The sequence below is a fragment of the Pseudophryne corroboree genome, chromosome 3 (genome assembly GCF_028390025.1).
Source record: "Pseudophryne corroboree isolate aPseCor3 chromosome 3, aPseCor3.hap2, whole genome shotgun sequence".
Lineage (NCBI taxonomy): Eukaryota > Metazoa > Chordata > Amphibia > Anura > Myobatrachidae > Pseudophryne > Pseudophryne corroboree.
The window spans coordinates 66,988,418-67,009,774 of NC_086446.1; the positions used below are offsets into that span (position 1 = coordinate 66,988,418).

General features: G+C 47.7%; 3 protein-coding genes across 4 annotated transcripts in view; 1 reads left to right on the top strand and 2 right to left on the bottom strand.

The window, feature by feature from the left end:
- The window catches only part of LOC135057166 (uncharacterized), a 264,057-nt gene that overhangs the window by 43,009 nt on the left and 199,691 nt on the right, over positions 1-21,357 (bottom strand). The gene's annotated exons all lie outside the window — the stretch shown is intronic.
- LOC135054749 (gastrula zinc finger protein XlCGF48.2-like) lies at positions 1,548-9,936 on the bottom strand. 2 transcript variants are annotated; one of them, XM_063958054.1, is made up of 5 exons: positions 9,815-9,936; positions 8,866-9,098; positions 7,494-7,658; positions 7,044-7,113; positions 1,548-5,081 (listed from the first exon to the last, which is right to left on the bottom strand). In XM_063958054.1, the coding sequence occupies exons 2-5, from the start codon at positions 8,968-8,970 to the stop codon at positions 3,844-3,846; spliced, it is 1,578 nt and encodes a 525-aa protein (XP_063814124.1). In that variant the 5' UTR covers positions 8,971-9,098; positions 9,815-9,936; the 3' UTR covers positions 1,548-3,843. The 2 variants fall into 2 exon arrangements, with proteins under 2 accessions (XP_063814124.1, XP_063814125.1); XM_063958055.1 differs by lacking the exon at positions 9,815-9,936 and adding an exon at positions 9,255-9,422.
- The window catches only part of LOC135054751 (gastrula zinc finger protein XlCGF57.1-like), a 38,051-nt gene continuing 26,554 nt past the window's right edge, over positions 9,861-21,357 (top strand). Inside the window, exon 1 of the mRNA XM_063958057.1 lies at positions 9,861-10,037. The gene's annotated coding sequence lies outside the window, so the exon portion shown is untranslated. The remainder of the gene's footprint in view (positions 10,038-21,357) is intronic.

Consider the following 21,357-nt stretch of genomic DNA (forward strand, 5'->3'; position numbering starts at 1 on the left):
CAAAAAATCGTGCTGAAAAAGTCGGCTTATACTCGAGTATATACAGTAATATTCCCAAAATATGCTTTTTTCTTCTTTCTTTTTTTCTCATCAATAAAAGAACATAGTTGTCAATGTGATGCCTTCACCCTACATGGACTCGACTAGTTAATTAACATGCAATACTGCTTTACACAAACGGAATAAATACGATATGCCAGTGGTCATATGACTGACACTGGCTTCCCAATGTATAGAATCCTGACAGGGGTCGGATATGCTTACCCTCCCCCCTTACCCTAAGCCACCCTTCTTGCAGCCTAACCCTAAGCTTCTCCCCTTCCAAAGCCTAACCCTCACCCTCCCCATTGGAGCCTAAACCTAACACCCCCCTCCTGCAGCCTAGTCCTAAACCGCCCTTCACCGCAGCCTAATGCTCCCCAGGGGTTCTTAACCCTATCCTTTTCCCTTCCTACAGCCTAACCCTCCTTCCGCACGCTAAACCTGACACCCCCCCTCCTCCTCTCTCCCCCACGGCGAACTCCTGGCAGAGGTCAGTTGAGATTCCAATGTTCGTGATCCCAGCGCCGGCAATTTGATCCATGGGCCTAATTCAGGACCCCGTCGCCGATGTACGAAAATAGCTATGAAGCGATTTTTGCACATCTGCGCATGCGTGTACGCCGGTACGCACATGTGCAAGATCCTAAACTGCGTTCTCTTCAGAACACAGTTTAAGACATGGAGGTGGGCAGGAATGTAGCATCGATGCCGCCTTTTTTTGGCGTTGACGCTTCGTTGAAGGGGAACGGTCCGGACAATGGGTCTAATTTAGACCTGATCGCTGCTGTGTGTTTTCGCACAGCAGCCGGTCAGGTCTGAACTGCGCATGCCAGACAGCCGACGGCTGTCTCAGCCCTGCGATAGCCTCTGCGCGGTCGCTGGGCTGGCAGGGAGCTGCTCCTAAAGTACAAAAGCATCGCCGCGTGCAATGCTTTCACATGTCAGTGGGAGGGCCTGTGCTGGGCATCCCCCCGCATGTTAAAGAATTTGATCATAGATGTGCGTTTTCTCGCACATCTACGATCAGGTCTGCATTACCCCCCATGCCGGCGTCGGAATTCCAAGCAATGTCGGGATTCCGACTGCCGGCATTCCAAACGCCGGTATCCTGAACGGATCTCACACAAACATATACGTGAGAATCTAGAAATGTCAGTAACGGAATACACTTTCTGCATTTATAATAATATACACCGGACGAGCTGTGCAGATAATAGAAATGAATTGACATGTTATTTCCTTCTCATTTCCTTTTGGGGATGGTGTGTTCAGCCACGGAGATCTTCTCGTGTTGTCCCAATAGTCCATGTGCTTACCTTAACATCCTTATAGTTATAAACAATGCCTTTTTTTGAGCCTTATGTAAAAAGCTTTATAATAAAGACATTGCCATACAGTAAGGACTAATCTACAGTCATTTCTGTTAGGGATTAAATAAAGATTAATGACAGCCTTGTTGTAGTGTAATACTTATTTTTTTATATAATTACATAAACATTCTTCCACAAAAAAAAATAAGTATAACAAAAAAAATAATTGCATAACACTATATATAAAAGATATAATACAGTAATACTTTATATAAACCGAGAGCATCCTTTATATGGCATTATATCATGCATAGGGGGAGATGTACCAAGACTTGGAGAGAGATAAAGTACCAGCCAATCAGCTCCTGACTGCCATGTTACAGCTGTGCTTTAAAAATTACAGTTAGGAACTGATTGCAGGGGAAAACGCAGGATTTCTAGAGGGGGGTTTCCAAATGCAATCCACAATCTCCCACTCTGCAGAACACTGGAGCAAGTGCAGGAGTCCGGGGCAGTGGTAGAAGAACCTAGTAATGACCTTTGACATTAATACACACATTGGTCTTTTTATACACTGGACACTTTACGGAATACAGTATTAATTTTTAACACTATAGATGGTCTATAGTATAGGCTGTATTAAACATATTTAAATAATATAAATAAGTGGTCAGGAAAAGGTTAAACACACCATAATAAATAAATACACAAACATAATAGAACCAGTACTGTGCTTTCTAAGCTCACATTCTCCCACCTCATGGTAGGGCTCCTGTCTCTTGTTCCTGGCAGCTACTCTCTGGTCCAGTGCACTGACTGAGGACTCAGATTCACACACACAGCAAACCTGGTAGAAGAAGCTGCTACCACTAGGCATGTGCAGCAGCTCTGCTCTTCCCTTAAACTGCATGTTGTGGTGGTAGCTCTAGTAATCGTATTATATACCATTGCTATTGTTGTCATAATTTGAGCCACTTGTCAAAAGGAGTGGGGGTTTACAGGCAACTGGGAACCCCCCATGCGTTTGCCTTTGGGTTGGTTGTTACTTTATCTCTTTCTTTTTTATATCTCCCCAAGGCTTGATACATCTCCCTCTTGGGAGCTTATCTCTGATATTTAGGAGCGTTTCAGAACTAACCCGAACCCAACTGATACTGGAAGAGAAGGATCATTGAGATCTTTCGCCAAGAGCACTCGCAGCGTTGCAGACAAGTTTTGAGTGGTTGCGGAAAGAAGGAAGTTGTGTGGAAAATGATAATAGTGTAATGACCGATGGAGCTCTAGGATCCTACTGTAAATCCGCTCCAAAGCACCAGACCTCCATACGGAACTAAAAATTTGGGAAGGCCATCACCGAGGAAAATAACAAGTACCAGTGCGCCCAGCCCTTGCTCAACGCAGGTTTTAGGAAACAGTGCCAGCTAATTGCTAAAACCTCATCATTATGGGTGCTCGCGGTAGGCATTTTCCACTTTCTATCAACCTACAGCAGTGTTCATTCTAGTAACCTGCACCTGTCACAACACGTGCAGTTCCTCTTTCCTGCCAGGGGTGTTGATCTCTGCTCTGGTGCTTCTAGCACACTCTGGTCTGTATCTCAGTGCTGAGATACAGATCAGTGTATGCGAGAATGAACACTACTACAGTATATAAAAAAATAATAAATAAATAATAAATAATAATAAAAAGTTTACTGGCCCTGACCCTTGAGCATGCATTTATTATACGGGGTGCCCCAGTAAAACGTAGTATAAATAAGAATAAATATTTTAATTGGTCATTTTAAATAACCTGTTGTGCCATATTTAGATAGCTAGTATCTGTAATTATGAGACATTTATATGGAAAGGTGAATGGGAAGTATTTTATACAAGTAGGACTTTTGTGTATGGCACAGTGCTGTATCCTATGTAATAAAAGAGTCATTCAAAGTTCAAAAACTGTCCCACTAAACACAATGAAGCACCTCAATAACATATTATCATAAAAGCAACTATTTCATTGCTATACATTGCCAATCAGATTGGAAGGGTGCCATCGCATGGTGGCAAATTCTAAAGGAAGGGTTTTCAAAAGCTTAGTCCAACATATCCGAATAGCGCGTGCAGGTGATGCCGTAACTAGCCAAGAGTATTATTCCTGCACTGCTTCACAGGCCAGTTTTATCTGGAAGATCCACCATTGTGGCATGCTACATAGGCAGGTCATCCACAATCAGCCGAACTGACCTTCACAACTTGACCTGCTGGTGTGGCTACATTGGGTGCTGGTTCGATCCCTTGACTGACCGGCTGCGGACGTTTAGAGGAGGAAACCGGGGTTTCAGTAGGCGGTAATGGGGTGGGCTAGCCAGACATGGACATGTGGTGGCTTCAACTGGGTCCACATCTGAATAGGGCCACTTCTGGTGCTGCTAATCCATAATAATCCACATTTCTCACCTCTTGGACATTAACCAAGTCTGGTAGAGAATTTTTTTTTACCAAGGACCTCAATCCTCACCGGTAAGAGCGTTTCGATGTTCTGTTAGTTCGGACATAACATTAAATGTCACCCCATCCTCAGAGGAGGTGTATGGCTTTAGCCTGGTGTGAGTTCTCTGATGCTTGGCCAGTCCTGACTTACAGGCGAAGCACTTCCCACATTCTGGGCAGGGAAAGGGCCTCTCTCCCGTGTGCACCCGCATGTGCTTTACGAGGTCCGAGCTACTGACAAAACTTTTCTCACACTGCGAGCACGGAAATGGCTTCTCGCCGGTGTGGATCCGCCGATGCCTTGCCAGGCTGGAGCCCGTGTTGAAGCATGCCCCGCAGTAGTAACAAGAATAGGGCTTTAGCCCCGTGTGTATCCGCCGGTGTATGGCCAGGTCCGACTTACTACCGAAACATTTCTCACACTCGGGGCAGGAGAAGAGCTTTTCCCCCGTGTGAGTGATCTGATGCCGAATGAGGACGGAGCTGGTGGTGAAGCTCTTGCCGCAGATGGAGCAGGTGAATGGCTTCTCCCCGGTGTGAGTTCTCTTGTGGAAAATTAGCTGAGATTTATAGGAAAAACATTTCCCGCACTCGGAGCAAATCAGGATCTTCCCTTTGTGCGTCTTCTGGTGCTTGAGCAGATCTATGTTGTTGTCAAAGCTTTCCTCGCACTCCACGCAGCTGAAGATCAGGTCCATCCTTGTACCGGTCAGTGGAGAACATACATTTTGTTCCGATGTCCTCGCATAACTGGCGCCGTGTGTGAGGCTCCCTTCATAGGACACTGGTTCCTGCTTAACATAAATAGCTCCAAGATCCGTGGCCACATAGGCGTCAGTGTCGCCGACGTTTTCTTCTTCGCCAGAGTCAGATTCCTCCTGATCGAGAACAGACGTAATTTCTTTCTCGCTGTGATCACTGAGGATTCGCCCATCACGAGAGGCCGATTGCACCTTAACCGGATCAGATGTAGTTTGTGCCTCTGTATGACCTTTGGGGTCTGTGCGGCTTCCGTCTTCACGCAACCGAGATTCCTCTTTCACGTGAGCAGATGTATTCTGTGGGTGTTCCGTGCCGCTGTGCACAAGGCCTCCATCCTCCGTGACAACTTTCACAGAAATGGTCATGGCTTCCTCACACTCCACGGGACGCTTGGGCCTCTTGTTTATGACCGTGCTGCTTTCTTCCGGTTGGCAACCACGGGAAATCGTAGGGTCGTGGAATTTCCCTTGTGTGCCTCTGGCCCTGGGTAAATCTGTCAGTAATAAACGCATAAGAGTTAGACTTCATTAGTAAAATTGAGTAACGTTTTGGCCCAGGTTAACCAGGGATACGGTCGTTGGGTCGACAAAAATTAGGTCGACAGTCATTAGGTCGACCACTGAAGGTTGACATGCATTAGGTCGACATGATCATTAGGTCAACATGTACTAGGTCGACAGGTCAAAAGGTCGACATGAGTTTTTTGTAAAAAAAATGTTTTTATTTTTCCATAGTTGACGATCCACGTGGACAACGATTGGAACGGTAATCTGAAGCATGGCGAGGGGACACGGTGCACTAATTGGGGTTCACCATCACTTTACGAAGAAAATTACACAAAAAAAAAGTTTTGAAAAACCCTCATGTCAACATTTTCACTTGTCAACCTAATGCATGTCAACCTTCAGTGGTCGACCTAAGTTGAGTCGACCCAAAGTCCCGTACCCGTTAACCATAAAATAAATCACAAGATAAGTCAGCGATCATTTTCAAATGAAGAGCAAACAGCAATCATACACTAATTCTGTCCGTGGGTCCAAATAACAGCTACAGAGGTGTATAAATGCAATTATGCAACAAGACTGGTAGTACTTGAATGCCCAGAAAAGCACAAAGGAGGGAGTCCGTGAGAGGAAAGGAAGTGTAGTCAAAATGTTGACTTCGAACACATCAGCACATGCAGAATGTCAACATGTGAAAACCAACATTCTACACAACCTGTCAGCAGGGCGTTAGGATTAGGCACTAGAGGGAGGGTTAGAATTAGGCTAGGGGAGGGTTAGGGTTAGTTTACGGGAAGGGAAGTTAGGGTTAGGCATTAGGAGGAACCTTAGGGTTGGGCTACGGGTGGGGAGGACAGGCTAAGGCACTAGGGGAGGTTTAGGTGTTAGGGTTAGGTTGCAGGAGGGGGAGGGTTAGAGTTAGGCTAAGGGAGGGTAGGGTTAAGAATAGGCATTATAGGGAGAGTGAGGTTACGGGAGGGGAGGGTTAGAGGTGGGATATAGGAGGGGAGGGGAAGGCACTGGAGGAGGGTTACAGTTAGGCTATGGGAGGGGAAGGTAAAGCATTAGAGGGAGGGTAAGGCACTGGGGGAGGGTTATTGCTAGGCTATGGGAGGGTTAGGGTTGGGCACTAGGAGGATCACAACCGAAGGTGGATATAGAAAAGTCACTTGGCGATGAACAGAGAGATTTTCTAAATAAATTAAGTATTTTCCGGTTTCCTTCTATCAGATCTCCTATAGCTAGTAGTACATTTATCATCATAATGCATACTAAAACCAGGAAAGGACTGAAACAGCTTTCCTGGCAAGTGCCTATAGTTTGTATATATCACTGTGATCCTTATATATGTCCTGAGTCAGTGTTATAGAAGATGTAATAATTGACCTCTGTCCAAAGAATTGGTATTGTAAGTATTCATGGATGGGGGAATTTTACAGGGATAACCTGCTGATCCCTGTAATAATTAATAATAAAGTTAAATGGACAACCGGGAACTGTAATGTCTGTACCAGCGGGAAAATAAAGAAACATGCAATGCCAAGCAAATATCATAGCGAAATATGAAAGTGAAGGTGAGACAGGCACTGTTCCCAAGAGCTTACATTCTAAAGGGAGATGCGGGAAACAGGACATAAGGTAGAAGTGCTTGTCTTCCACAGTGGATCCACATGTTATCACAATGTATGCGTCCGCTGTATCTACCAGTCACCCAGCTAGTACAAATAAAACGCAGTAAGGCGCAGATATTTCTACATGAGATATTGGGCCTGATTCTGAGTGGTATATGACTCTTTGGTATATCAATGAGAATTGCAGCATTGAGTAACATATAACTGGAAAAATGAATTATTGGTCCTGTGTAGCGACAGCTGCACCGAAACGCAGCGCCCTAAAGATTCCACCGCTAATTACAACCCGTACACACATATGACATAACTATATGCTCTTACCAAGAGGTCTCTGGGGTTGGGGAATCTCCATTGTATTATTGTAAATGTTCTGGTTTCCTTCTAAAGATGCCTGTAAAAAAAAAAAAAAAATTGAACTTTATAGGAACTTGCCATACACGATGACACAGTCATCACCCAGACACATCCCCTGGTGTTACTGTATAATGCCCCATTCCCAGCAGTCACCTCTCCAGTCATCACCCAGACACATCCCCTGGTGTTACTGTATAATGCCCCATTCCCAGCAGTCACCTCTCCAGTCATCACCCAGACACCTCCCCTGGTGTTACTGTATAATGCCCCATTCCCAGCAGTCACCTCTCCAGTCATCACCCAGACACATCCCCTGGTGTTACTGTATAATGCCCCATTCCCAGCAGTCACCTCTCCAGTCATCACCCAGACACATCCCCTGGTGTTACTGTATAATGCCCCATTCCCAGCAGTCACCTCTCCAGTCAGCAGCTGAATGATCTTGTTGGTGAGTTCCAGGATCTTCTGCTCATTGTCTCTGTCATGATTTAGCAAATGAGGTGGAGGCTCAATGATGAGGCTCTGGGTCCTGCTGGTGACTGTGACGTTCTCACCTGATTTCTTTTTCACCACTATACAGTCCTATGTAATGGCAGACATTTTATTAAATACCACTAGTGAACAAGATAAACATTACGACACAACATAAAGCCTTCCCAGATCATGATAATATATACAGGTGGCACCTCTTGGAATACAGATTCTAGCTACGACTGTGGTCTACTCTTGAATGAAGGATATGACACTCATCAGTCTAGGCTGCCATGGAAGAATTAATTTATTTAACCAAAACCATTAATTATTAGTACAAGACGGCACGGCCAGTGAGTAGACTGCTGTAGTGCGTCCTTTGACCTTAAGAACTGATGTGAAGATTTAATGAGAAGGTCCACAACGGCCTCTTACCAACCAGGAGGGGAAGACAGAAAGAGAATACGCTACTATGGATAGATTTGACTTAACCAACACATGGAACTCTAAGGCGAAGAAGACTTACAAGACTAGTGTGGGCTTTCCGGATGATTGCGGGTCATGATTCCCCCCCAAAAAAACAAGAAAAATAGATTCAGCATCTTAAGCTACAAGTACATTACTAAGGTCTTGGTTTATCCATCGGTGCCCCAAGGTGTTATCAGAAACGAAGGTCTACTTATTCTTCTTATGTAAGATATTCACTTATTTTGTCGTAGGGACTTGACTTTTGAACTTCTTATTATAAATTATACTTTGTTAGATGAAATTGAACTGTAAAACAATAAAACTATGCTTTGTTTTATTCTAACTTACTCTACTGCTGTCTTTGACTAGCAAAAGCTTACCGATTACCATTAGATCCAATCCAGCTTTGTCTTAGAGCCGCAAAGCGAAAAGGAATAAGTAAATGTAGGACGAGATAAGCCAAATTCTCCATACTTGCCCAAGTTGGCCAATTATGTGTATGTAAGTGTCGGCACTCAAGTATGGACATAATCATAGATGCATTTGTTTGAAACTTGGTAAACCTCAGACTGTAACTGCAGGATAATCAGTTAAAACGTATGCTGTGTGGGGCTTGCAGAATAGGCAAGCAGTACACGCATTATGCTCATAGTGAGCAATAGTGATAAGAGTGATGTCACTATGACACTCCCAGACTCCCTCAACTCCCCAGTCAGGTCCCCGTGTTAGTAATAGAGATTAGAGTAATGTCACTGTGACATTCCCATGCTCTCTCACCTCCCCAGTCAGGTCCCTGTGTTAGTAATAGAGATAAGAGTGATGTCACTATGACACTCCCTGACCCCCTCACCTCCCCAGTCAGCAGGTAGATGATTTCCAGTGTGATGTTTAATATCCTCTCAGTCACGTGTCTCCTGTCCTTGTCCATTCTCTGTGTGGCAGTCGAATGGTCCATCTAGGGTCTTTTATAGGTGTATCTTGTCGTCACACAACCTCTGATGAGTGTACTTCCTTTCTTGCACCTCCTGGTGAGAATTGAGAATTGCATAAAAATCATCCTTCAGTCCTTCTGCATGGCATCACCTGTGCATGAATAATGAGTAATGTAAGTGACATGGTTAAACTTTTTTGTAAATAGATACAGTATGCGCCCAATCCCTATTTAGACCCCATGCCTATATTTATCTCTGTAATGTATTGTTCTGTATTAACGCTAGAAATGGGATGCGGTTAAGATACCTTCTGTCGGGATCCCAGCAGTTGGAATCCCAACGCCAGTCAGAAAGCAGACGCTGAGTTCCCAACAGGGTCTGGAAACTGACGCCGTAATACTGACTGTAAGCATAGTGGGTGGGTTAGGGTTTGGGCCCAGGGGTGGGCCCAGGTGGGGGTCAAGGTCCAGGCGCCACAGGTTTATATCTGAACACATAATAAGGGCATACTTGCCTACCTGACCCCCTTCATGAGGGAGAAAATGCTCTGTTCCTGGACTTTCCTGGTAATGTATGATTGCCATCACCTGTGGTGAAACACCTTACTTATCAATTAACTAGCTCACCACAGGTGATGGCAATCATACATTACCAGGAAAGTCCAGGAACAGAGCATTTTCTCCCTCATGGAGAGGATCAGGTAGGCAAGTATGAATAAGGGAAGTCAGGGGGTACATAGCCCCTCACACATTACAAGAAGACAGGGGGAGCCCTAGGTCAGGAGGTGAGAAGGTCATGTGACCCTCCCTGCTGGTCATGTGACGCCTGGCTGTCACTGGGGTAGAAGTAGTTACCGCAGGCACTGACCTGGAGCCGCTGCTGCTGCTGCCTCGCACACACACTCGTACAGGAGCAGGGAAGTCAGCTCAGTTGCGGCCCATCCACTTCCGGGTTTTGCGTTCCGGGAGTTGCCTTCCACCGAGGCCGCAGTGGCTGCTGGACGCTGTAGTGTGTTCTCAGAGCCAGTGATGAGTCACTAAGATCCCCTGACGTCAGGCGCTGGGCGGGGCCAAAGGCAGACGCGGAAGCGGTGAGTGCAGCAGAGGTGGTGGGGTATTGTCCAGTTACCCTTCGTGGGGAGGACCTTTCCTATATGCAGGTGGTGGTGACTGGGAAAGGCACAGAGACTGTGCTGACCCTTACTACCCCTTGTGGGGCATCTCAGGGAGCTCCATCTTCCAGCACCACTTATGGGCCCTCATTCCGAGTTGTTCGCTCGCAAGGCGATTTTAGCAGTATTGCACACGCTAAGCCGCCGCCTACTGGGAGTGAATCTTAGCTTCTTAAAATTGCGAACGAAAGATTCGCAATATTGCGATTACACATCTCGTAGCAGTTTCAGAGTAGCTTCAGACTTACTCGGCATCTGCGATCAGTTCAGTGCTTATCGTTCCTGGTTTGATGTCACAAACACACCCAGCGTTCGCCCAGACACTCCTCCGTTTCTCCAGCCACTCCCGCGTTTTTTCCGGAAACGGTAGCGTTTTTTCCCACACGCCCTTAAAACGGCCTGTTTCCGCCCAGTAACACCCATTTCCTGTCAATCACACTACGATCGCCTGAGCGAAGAAAAAGCCGTGAGTAAAAATCCAAACTTCATAGCAAATTTACTTGGCGCAGTCGCAGTGCGGACATTGCGCATGCGCACTAAGCAGAAAAACGCTGCGATGCGAAGAAATTTTCCGAGCGAACGACTCGGAATGACCTCCATTATTCTGTATCTGTATGCTGAATGATAGCATACCCTCCAACATGACCCGCCCCACTAGGTACAAAATGCTCTGTTCCTGGACTTCCCTCTTAATTTATTATTAACCATCACTTGTGAAGAAACAGCTTTTTTTTTTTTTATCATTTAACTAGTTCAACACAGGTGATGGCAATAATAAATTAAGAGGGAAGTCCAGAAACAGAGCATTTTGTACCTAGTGGGGTGGGTCATGTTGGAGGGTATCAGATAGAGGTAAGATAGGAATTGGGTCACATCAATGTGGTGTAGGGTAGAGATGAGCCTGATGGGAGACAGAAGTTGGAGAAGAACCCAAAGGCTGGCTACACATTGTGCCGACATGTCGGCGGACCCACCAACAGAGTGGCCGATTCAGGTGAGTATATACTACTTACCGGTCAGCCGCTCGATGTGTTGGTTTTCACATCACAGCTGGGTGAGCATTTGCATTTGACCAGTCCAGCTGTGGCATCCGCTTATGCCTCCAGCGTACGGGACGACGGCGTGTCGCCCATACATAGGCATACCATACTATCCCGTTAAACCGGAACGCTAATGAATTACACAGGTTCTGTGGCTGCCTGACTTTAAGCCTGCATTTCACCTGGTTTAAATCAGCCACAGAACCTGGGTAATTCATGAGCATCCCGGTTTAAAGGGATAGTATGGTAAGCCTACCCATACACACGGCCAGCTGCGCCCATATATCTGCAGATATATCGGTCATTGGCTGTGCTGCGTCATTCACAGACGTATTGGGTGAACACACCCGCTGATCAGCTCATGATACATCTGCCAGCGTTTTTCTAGAACCGTGTTAAAGCAGGGTTAATTAAGACGGTTTTCGCCTCATTACGGAAGCTGCAGACTTCCATATTCTAAACAGAAGAGAAAATAAAATTGCTGCTTGACAATGAAAGGTGTAGCAGGAAGTGAAGGTGTGCAGGTGTTGGCTGCCTTCTGGCCCACATCTTTAGAGGTACCATTGGTGTACCTCACCTGTCCCACTGCTGCCTCTCCTGGCTGGCTCGCCACAAATGTTAGACACCTGGAAGCCGCTTTTCAATAAGATGTAATGGTCTTTCTCTGACGTCCTAGTGGATGCTGGGGACTCCGTAAGGACCATGGGGAATAGACGGGCTCCGCAGGAGACAGGGCACTCTAAGAAAGAATTAGGACTACTGGTGTGTACTGGCTCCTCCTTCTATGCCCCTCCTCCAGACCTCAGTTGGAATCTGTGCCCGGACAGAGCTGGGTGCACTTTAGTGAGCTCTCCTGAGCTTGCTAATAAGAAAGTATTTTGTTAGGATTTTTTATTTTCAGAGAGATCTGCTGGCAACAGACTCTCTGCTACGTGGGACTGAGGGGAGAGAAGCAGACCTACTAACTGCGGATAGGTCTTGGTTCTTAGGCTACTAGACACCATTAGCTCCAGAGGGTTCGAATACAGGTCGTCCGATCCCGGAGCCGCGCCGCCGTCCCCCTCGCAGAGCCAGAAGCATGCGTGAGAAGCAAGAAGACTTCAAAAGCGGCGGCAGAAGACTCCAGTCTTCATATGAGGTAGCGCACAGCACTGCAGCTGTGCGCCATTGCTCCCACATTACACCCGCACACTCCGGTCACTGTAGGGTGCAGGGCGCAGGGGGGGGGGGGCGCCCTGGGCAGCAATTAAGTACCTCTTGGCATAAAGAGCATATATACAGTTGGGCACTGTATATATGCATGAGCCCCCGCCATTATTTTACACACAAAACGCGGGACAGAAGCCCGCCGCTGAGGGGGCGGGGCTTCTTCCTCAGCACTCGCCAGCGCCATTTTCTCTCCACAGCTCCGCTGAAAGGATGCTCCCCAGGCTCTTCCCTGCAGATTCACGGTAGAAAGAGGGTAAAAAGAGAGGGGGGGCACATAAATTTAGCGCAAAATCACTATATACAGCAGCTACTGGGTAAACACTAAGTTACTGTGTAATTCCTGGGTCATATAGCGCTGGGGTGTGTGCTGGCATACTCTCTCTCTGTCTCTCCAAAAAGCCTTGTGGGGGTTCTGTCCTCAAATAGAGCATCCCCTGTGTGTGTGGTGTGTCGGTACGCTTGTGTCGACATGTTTGACGAGGAAGGCTATGTGGAAGCAGAGCAGATGCAGATGAATGTGGTGTCTCCGCCGACGGCGCCGACACCTGATTGGATGGATATGTGGAAGGTGTTAAATTATAATGTAAACTCCTTGCATAAAAGGTTGGATAAAGCTGAAGCCTTGGGACAGTCAGGGTCTCAACCCATGCCTGATCCTACAGCGCAGAGGCAGTCAGGGTCTCAGAAGCGCCCACTATCCCAAATTGTTGACACAGATATCGACACGGATTCTGACTCCAGTGTCGATGGTGATGCAAAATTGCAGCCAAAAATGGCTAAAGCCATCCGCTACATGATTATAGCAATGAAGGATGTATTGCACATCTCAGAGGAAAACCCTGTCCCTGACAAGAGGGTTTATATGTTTGGGGAAAAAAGGCAAGAGGTGACTTTTCCCCCTTCACATGAATTAAATGAGTTATGTGAAAAGGCTTGGGATTCTCCTGATAGGAAAATGCAGATTTCCAAACGGTTGCTTATGGCGTATCCTTTCCTGCCAACGGACAGGTTGCGCTGGGAATCCTCCCCTAGGGTAGACAAAGCTTTGACACGCTTATCTAAGAAGGTGGCCCTGCCGTCACAGGATACGGCCACCCTGAAAGATCCTGCGGATAGAAAGCAGGAAGGTATCCTGAAGTCCGTTTATACACATTCAGGTACCCTACTAAGGCCGGCAATTGCGTCGGCCTGGATGTGTAGTGCTGTTGCAGCATGGACAGATACTCTGTCGGAGGAACTTGATACCTTGGACAAGGATACTATATTACTGACCCTGGGGCATATAAAAGACGCTGTCCTATATATGAGGGATGCCCAGAGAGACATTTGCCTACTGGGGTCTAGAATAAATGCAATGTCAATTTCGGCCAGAAGGGTCCTGTGGACTCGGCAATGGACAGGTGATGCAGACTCAAAAAGGCACATGGAGGTTTTACCTTATAAGGGTGAGGAATTGTTTGGGGACGGTCTCTCGGACCTAGTTTCCACAGCTACGGCTGGGAAGTCAACTTTTTTGCCATATATTCCTTCACAACCTAAGAAAGCACCGTATTACCAAATGCAGTCCTTTCGATCACAAAGAGGCAAGAAAGTCCGAGGTGCGTCTTTTCTTGCCAGAGGCAGGGGTAGAGGAAAGAAGCTGCACAATACAGCTAGTTCCCAGGAACAGAAGTCCTCCCCGGCTTCCACTAAATCCACCGCATGACGCTGGGGCTCCACAGGTGGAGCCAGGAGTGGTGGGGGCGCGTCTCAGAAATTTCAGCCACCAGTGGGTTCGCTCACGGGTGGATCCCTGGGCTATACAGATTGTGTCTCAGGGATACAAGCTGGAATTCGAAGTGATGCCCCCTCACCGTTACCTCAAATCGGCCCTGCCCGCTTCCCCCATGGAGAGGGAAGTAGTGTTAGCGGCAATTCACAAATTATATCTCCAGCAGGTGGTGGTAAAGGTTCCCCTCCCTCAACAGGGAAGGGGTTACTATTCCACTATGTTTGTGGTTCTGAAACCGGACGGTTCGGTCAGACCCATATTGAATTTAAAATCCCTGAACATTTACCTGAAAAGGTTCAAGTTCAAGATGGAATCGCTCAGGGCGGTCATTGCAAGCCTGGAAGAGGGGGGTTTTATGGTGTCTCTGGACATAAAGGATGCTTACCTGCATGTCCCCATTTATCCACCTCATCAGGAGTACCTCAGATTTGTGGTACAGGACTGTCATTACCAATTCCAGACGTTGCCGTTTGGTCTCTCCATGGCACCGAGAATATTTACCAAGGTAATGGCGGAAATGATGGTGCTCCTGCGAAAGCAAGGGGTCACAATTATCCCAAACTTGGACGATCTCCTCATAAAGGCGAGGTCCAGAGAGCAGTTGCTAATCAGCGTAGCACACTCTCGGGAGGTGTTACAACAGCACGGCTGGATTCTAAATATTCCAAAGTCACAGCTGATTCCCACGACGAGTCTGCCCTTCCTGGGCATGATTCTGGACACATACCAGAAGAAGGTGTTTCTCCCGGGGGAGAAGGACCAGGAGCTCGTGGCTCTGGTCAGAGACCTCTTAAAACCAAAACAGGTGTCGGTGCATCAATGCACGCGAGTCCTGGGAAAGATGGTGGCGTCATACGAAGCCATTCCCTTCGGCAGGTTCCATGCGAGGACTCACCTTCTCGAGGGCCGCAGGTTCGGCATACAGGACTGGGTCCTGGTGACCACGGATGCAAGCCTCCGAGGGTGGGGGGCAGTCACTCAGGGAAGAAACTTCCAGGGGCTGTGGTCAAGTTAGGAGACTTGTTTGCACATCAATATCCTGGAACTAAGGGCCATATACAACGCCCTGAGTCAAGCGGAGCCTCTACTTCGCAACCAACCGGTGCTGGTTCAGTCAGACAACATCACCGCAGTGGCTCATGTAAACCGCCAAGGCGGCACAAGAAGCAGGGTGGCGATGGTAGAAGCCACCAGAATTCTTCGCTGGGCAGAGAATCACGTGCAAGCACTGTCAGCAGTGTTCATTCCGGGAGTGGACAACTGGGAAGCAAACTTCCTCAGCAGGCACGACCTCCACCCGGGAGAGTGGGGACTTCATCAAGAAGTCTTCACACAGATTACAAATCGATGGGAACTGCCACAGATGGACATGATGGCATCCCGCCTCAACAAAAAGCTACAAAGGTATTGCGCCAGGTCAAGAGACCCTCAGGCGATAGCTGTGGACGCACTAGTGACACCGTGGGTGTTCCAGTTGGTTTATGTGTTTCCTCCTCTTCCTCTCATACCCAAGGTGCTGAGAATCGTAAGAAAAAGAGGAGTGAGAACAATACTCATTGTTCCGGATTGGCCAAGAAGGACTTGGTATCCGGAACTGCCAGAAATGCTCACAGAGGACCCATGGCCTCTGCCTCTCAGACAGGATCTGTTGCAACAGGGGCCCTGTCTGTTCTGAGACTTACCGCGGCTGCGTTTGACGGCATGGCGGTTGAACGCCGGATCCTAGCGGAGAAAGGCATTCCGGATGAGGTTATTCCTACGCTGATAAAGGCTAGGAAGGACGTGACAGCAAAACATTATCACCGTATATGGCGAAAATATGTTGCTTGGTGTGAGGCCAGGAAGGCCCCTACAGAGGAATTCCAGCTGGGCTGTTTCCTTCACTTCCTACAGTCGGGAGTGACTATGGGCTTAAAATTAGGGTCCATTAAGGTCCAGATTTCGGCCCTATCCATTTTCTTTCAAAAGGAACTGGCTTCTCTTCCTGAAGTTCAGACGTTTGTTAAGTGAGTGCTGCAAATTCAGCCCCCTTTTGTGCCACCAGTGGCGCCTTGGGATCTTAACGTGGTGTTGAGTTTCCTGAAATCTCACTGGTTTGAGCCACTTAAGACCGTGGAGTTAAAATATCTCACGTGGAAAGTGGTCATGCTATTGGCCTTAGCTTCGGCTAGGCGCGTGTCAGAATTGGCGGCTTTGTCATGTAAAAGGATTCCAAGTTACTAGATGTAGTCAGGGCTTTGAAGATTTATGTTGCCAGAACGGCTGGAGTCAGGAAAACTGACTCGCTGTTTATCCTGTATGCATCCAACACAGGGCCGTCTTTTCGTATGGGCTCAGTGGGCTCTTGCCCAAGGGCCCAGGAGTAAAAGGGCCCTAGGCTGATAGCTGAGTGTCCCCTCTTTCCAGGGGTACCAGATTTTTGAAAATCGGCCCTGGGGAACCGGAGATATCCGACTTCAAAGCAGCGGCCCCCATCCGAGCCTGTTAATTGTTCTTCCCAGCCAGATATCTCGGGTTCTGTCTGACTTAGAGTTTTTCTGAGGGTATAATCCAAAGGCTGGGACTCTCCCCTTTTGGTGGACACTGGCAGCTTGTCTCTACTATGCCCAGAACCAGGGATATCAGCCTTCCAGCAGCTGATCCCTGCTCCAGCTCCACACGCCTGGTATGCAATTTTATAATTTTGATGGTGGATTGCTCTGGTTCCTGAACTTTGATTCCCAAGTCCCCAGTATCTCCTGAAAGGTGGGATTCTCTAGTTTGTTTTATCCCATTAAAGCTAAGAAATCTATTTCCAGGAACTGGAGATATCTGCAGTAAAGCAATCTGCCCTCCCACCAGAAAATGATGAATATTAAGGCCATTCCACTATCCACCCCTCCCCTGCATATTAAACACCCCCTACCACCCTGAAAGTCATGTACCGGGGCCCTTTCATTCAGCCCAATGTCTCCTTCTACAGTTTAGTGCTTTCCCTCCAGCCCCATCTCCCTTCATCTGTGCAGTAAAGGAGTAATTAGCAGAGATAATTTCTCCAGATCCTAAATGCTGAGCGGAAGACAGAACCCCCCTACTGCCCGCGGGACATCAAAGCTGCCGCTGACAGCACCCCCCACCCCTACTGCTGATGGGTGGGTAGGGGCCCCAGTGCATTGCTGTGCCCAGGGGCCTACACTGCTCTTAAGACGGCTCTGATCCAACAAGCTGGGTGCTCCTGCTTCAAAGCAAACTATTGCTCGCTGGATCTGTAACACAATTCAGCAGGCTCATTCTACGGCTGGATTGCCGCATCCAAAATCAGTAAAAGCCCATTTCACAAGGAGGGGTCTCGGCATTACAGCTTTGCCAAGCAGCTACTTGGTCGGGTTCAAACACTTTTGCAAAATTCTACAAGTTTGATACCCTGGCTGAGGAGGACTTTGTGTTTGCACATTCGGTGCTGCAGAGTCATCCGCACTCTCCCGCCCGTTTGGGAGCTTTGGTATAATCCCCATGGTCCTTACGGAGTCCCCTAGGATGTTAGAGAACATAAGATTTTACTTACCGGTAAATCTATTTCTCGTAGTCCGTAGTGGATGCTGGGCGCCCGTCCCAAGTGCGGACTTCTTCTGCAATACTTGTATATAGTTATTGCTTACATAAGGGTTATGTTATGGTTGCATCAGGTTTGTCTGATGCTATGTTGTTGTTCATACTGTTAACTGGGTAAGTTTATCACGAGTTATACGGTGTGATTGGTGTGGCTGGTATGAGTCTTGCCCTGGATTCCAAAATCCTTTCCTTGTACTGTCAGCTCTTCCGGGCACAGTTTCTTTAACTGAGGTCTGGAGGAGGGACATAGAGGGAGGAGCCAGAGCACACCAGTATCCAAATTCTTTCTTAGAGTGCCCTGTCTCCTGCGGAGCCCGTCTATTCCCCATGGTCCTTACGGAGTCCCCAGCATCCACTACGGACTACGAGAAATAGATTTACCGGTAAGTAAAATCTTATTTTTTCGCCAGCTCTATTCTAAAACAGACAGCAGATCGTGAAGTGATAATACAGTTTTGACGTTGTCGGAAGCAAGTTACTTCAGTGACGTAAAATTATGTTTGTTAAGATGACAAATAATCAATTGGGGAGATGTATCAAACTTTGGAGATAGATAAAGTGCTATCCAATCAGTCGCTGTCATTTTTCAAACACAGCCTGTAAAAGCTGATTGGTTGGCACTTTTATCTCGTTCCACTTTATCTCTTTCCAAAGTTTGATACAGCTCCCTACTAAACATTATACATAAAACTCAGTCATGTGATCAGGAAACCTATAATACCATGTGCCTTATATAAGGCTTGTGGCTTCCTTTGTAACATGTATTTATGCTAGTGATGTGCATCGGACATTTTTCGGGTTTTGTGTCTTGGTTTTGGATTCGGTTCCGCTGCCGTGTTTTGGATTCGGACGCGTTTTGGTAAAAGCTCCCTGAAATTTTTTTGTCGGATTCGGGTGTGTTTTGGATTCGGGTGTTTTTTTACAAAAACTCCTCAAAAACAGCTTAAATCATAGAATTTGGGGGTCATTTTGATCCCATAGTATTATTAACCTCATAACCATAATTTCCACTCATTTCCAGTCTATTCTGAACACCTCAGACCTCACAATATTATTTCTCTGACGTCCTAGTGGATGCTGGGACTCCGTCAGGACCATGGGGAATAGCGGCTCCGCAGGAGACAGGGCACAAAATTTAAAAGTTTGACCACTAGGTGGTGTGTACTGGCTCCTCCCCCTATGACCCTCCTCCAAGCCTCAGTTAGGTTTTTGTGCCCGTCCGAGCAGGGTGCAATCTAGGTGGCTCTCCTAAAGAGCTGCTTAGAAAAAGTTTGTTAGGTTTTTTATTTTCAGTGAGTCCTGCTGGCAACAGGCTCACTGCAACGAGGGACTTAGGGGAGAAGAAGTGAACTCACCTGCGTGCAGGATGGATTTGCTTCTTAGGCTACTGGACACTAGCTCCAGAGGGACGATCACAGGTACAGCCTGGATGGGTCACCGGAGCCGCGCCGCCGACCCCCTTGCAGATGCCGAATAGAGAAGAGGTCCAGAAACCGGCGGCAGAAGACATCTCAGTCTTCATGAGGTAGCGCACAGCACTGCAGCTGTGCGCCATTGCTCTCCGCACACTTCACACCAGCGGTCACTGAGGGTGCAGGGCGCTGGGGGGGGCGCCCTGGGCAGCAATGTAATATACCTATTCTGGCTAAAATATATCACATATAGCCCCTGGGGCTATATGGATGTATTTAACCCCTGCCAGGTTCCAAAAAAACCGGGAGAAGAAGCCCGCCGAAAAGGGTGCGGGGCCTATTCTCCTCAGCACACAGCGCCATTTTCCTGCCCAGCTCCGCTGCGAGGAAGGCTCCCAGGACTCTCCCCTGCACTGCACTACAGAAACAGGGTAAAAACAGAGAGGGGGGGCACTTATTGGCGATATTTATAATATTTGAGCTGCTATAAAGGGAACACACTTATTAAGGTTGTCCCTATATATATTTATAGCGCTTGGGTGTGTGCTGGCAAACTCTCCCTCTGTCTCCCCAAAGGGCTAGTGGGGTCCTGTCTTCTATCAGAGCATTCCCTGTGTGTCTGCTGTGTGTCGGTACGTGTGTGTCGACATGTATGAGGACGATGTTGGCGTGGAGGCGGAGCAATTGCCTGTAATGGTGATGTCACCCCCTAGGGAGTCGACACCAGAATGGATGGCTTTGTTTATGGAATTACGGGATAGTGTCAGCACGCTACAAAAGTCGGTTGACGACATGAGACAGCCGGCAAACCAGTTAGTACCTGTCTAGGCGTCTCAGACACCGTCAGGGGCTGTAAAACGCCCTTTACCTCAGTCGGTCGACACAGACCCAGACACTGACACTGAATCCAGTGTCGACGGTGAAGAAACAAACGTATTTTCCAGTAGGGCCACACGTTATATGATCACGGCAATGAAGGAGGCTTTGCATATCTCTGATACTGCAAGTACCACAAAAAGGGGTATTATGTGGGGTGTGAAAAAACTACCGATAGTTTTTCCTGAATCAGAGGAACTGAATGAAGTGTGTGATGAAGCGTGGGTTACCCCAGATAGAAAACTGCTAATTTCAAAGAAGTTATTGGCATTATACCCTTTCCCGCCAGAGGTTAGGGCGCGCTGGGAAACACCTCCTAGGGTGGATAAGGCGCTCACACGCTTATCAAAGCAAGTGGCGTTACCGTCTCCTGATACGGCCGCCCTCAAGGATCCAGCTGATAGGAGGCTGGAGAATACATTAAAAAGTATATACACACATACGGGTGTTATACTGAGACCAGCAATCGCCTCAGCCTGGATGTGCAGTGCTGGCGTGGCTTGGTCGGAGTCACTGTCTGAAAATATTGATACCCTGGATAGGGACAGTATTTTACTGACTATAGAGCAGTTAAAGGATGCATTTCTTTATATGCGAGATGCACAGAGAGATATTTGCACTCTGGCATCAAGAGTAAGTGCGATGTCCATATCTGCCAGAAGAAGTTTATGGACGCGCCAGTGGTCAGGTGATGCGGATTCCAAATGACATATGGAAGTATTGCCGTATAAGGGGGAGGAATTATTTGGGGTCGGTCTATCGGATCTGGTGGCCACGGCAACGGCCGGAAAATCCACCTTTTTACCCCAGGTCACCTCCCAGCAGAAAAAGCCGCAGGCTTTCAGCCGCAGTCCTTTCGTTCCTATAAGAACAAACGAGCAAAAGGACATTCCTATTTGCCCCGAGGCAAAGGAAAGGGTAAGAGACTGCAACAAGCAGCTCCTTCCCAGGAGCAGAAGCCCTCCCCGGCTTCTACAAAGGCGTCAGCATGACGCTGGGACCTTACAAGCAGACTCAGGGGCGGTGGGGGGCCGCCTCAAACATTTCAGCGCACAGTGGGCTCACTCGCAGGTGGACCCCTGGATCCTGCAGGTAGTATCTCAGGGTTACAGGTTGGAATTCGAGAAGTCCCCTCCTCGCCGTTTCCTAAAGTCTGCTTTGCCAACGTCTCCCTCCGACAGGGCGACGGTATTGGAGGCCATTCACAAGCTGTATTCTCAGCAGGTGATAGTCAAGGTACCCCTCCTACAACAGGGACAGGGGTATTACTCCACGCTATTTGTGGTACCGAAGCCGGACGGCTCGGTAAGACCGATTCTAAATCTAAAATCTCTGAACCT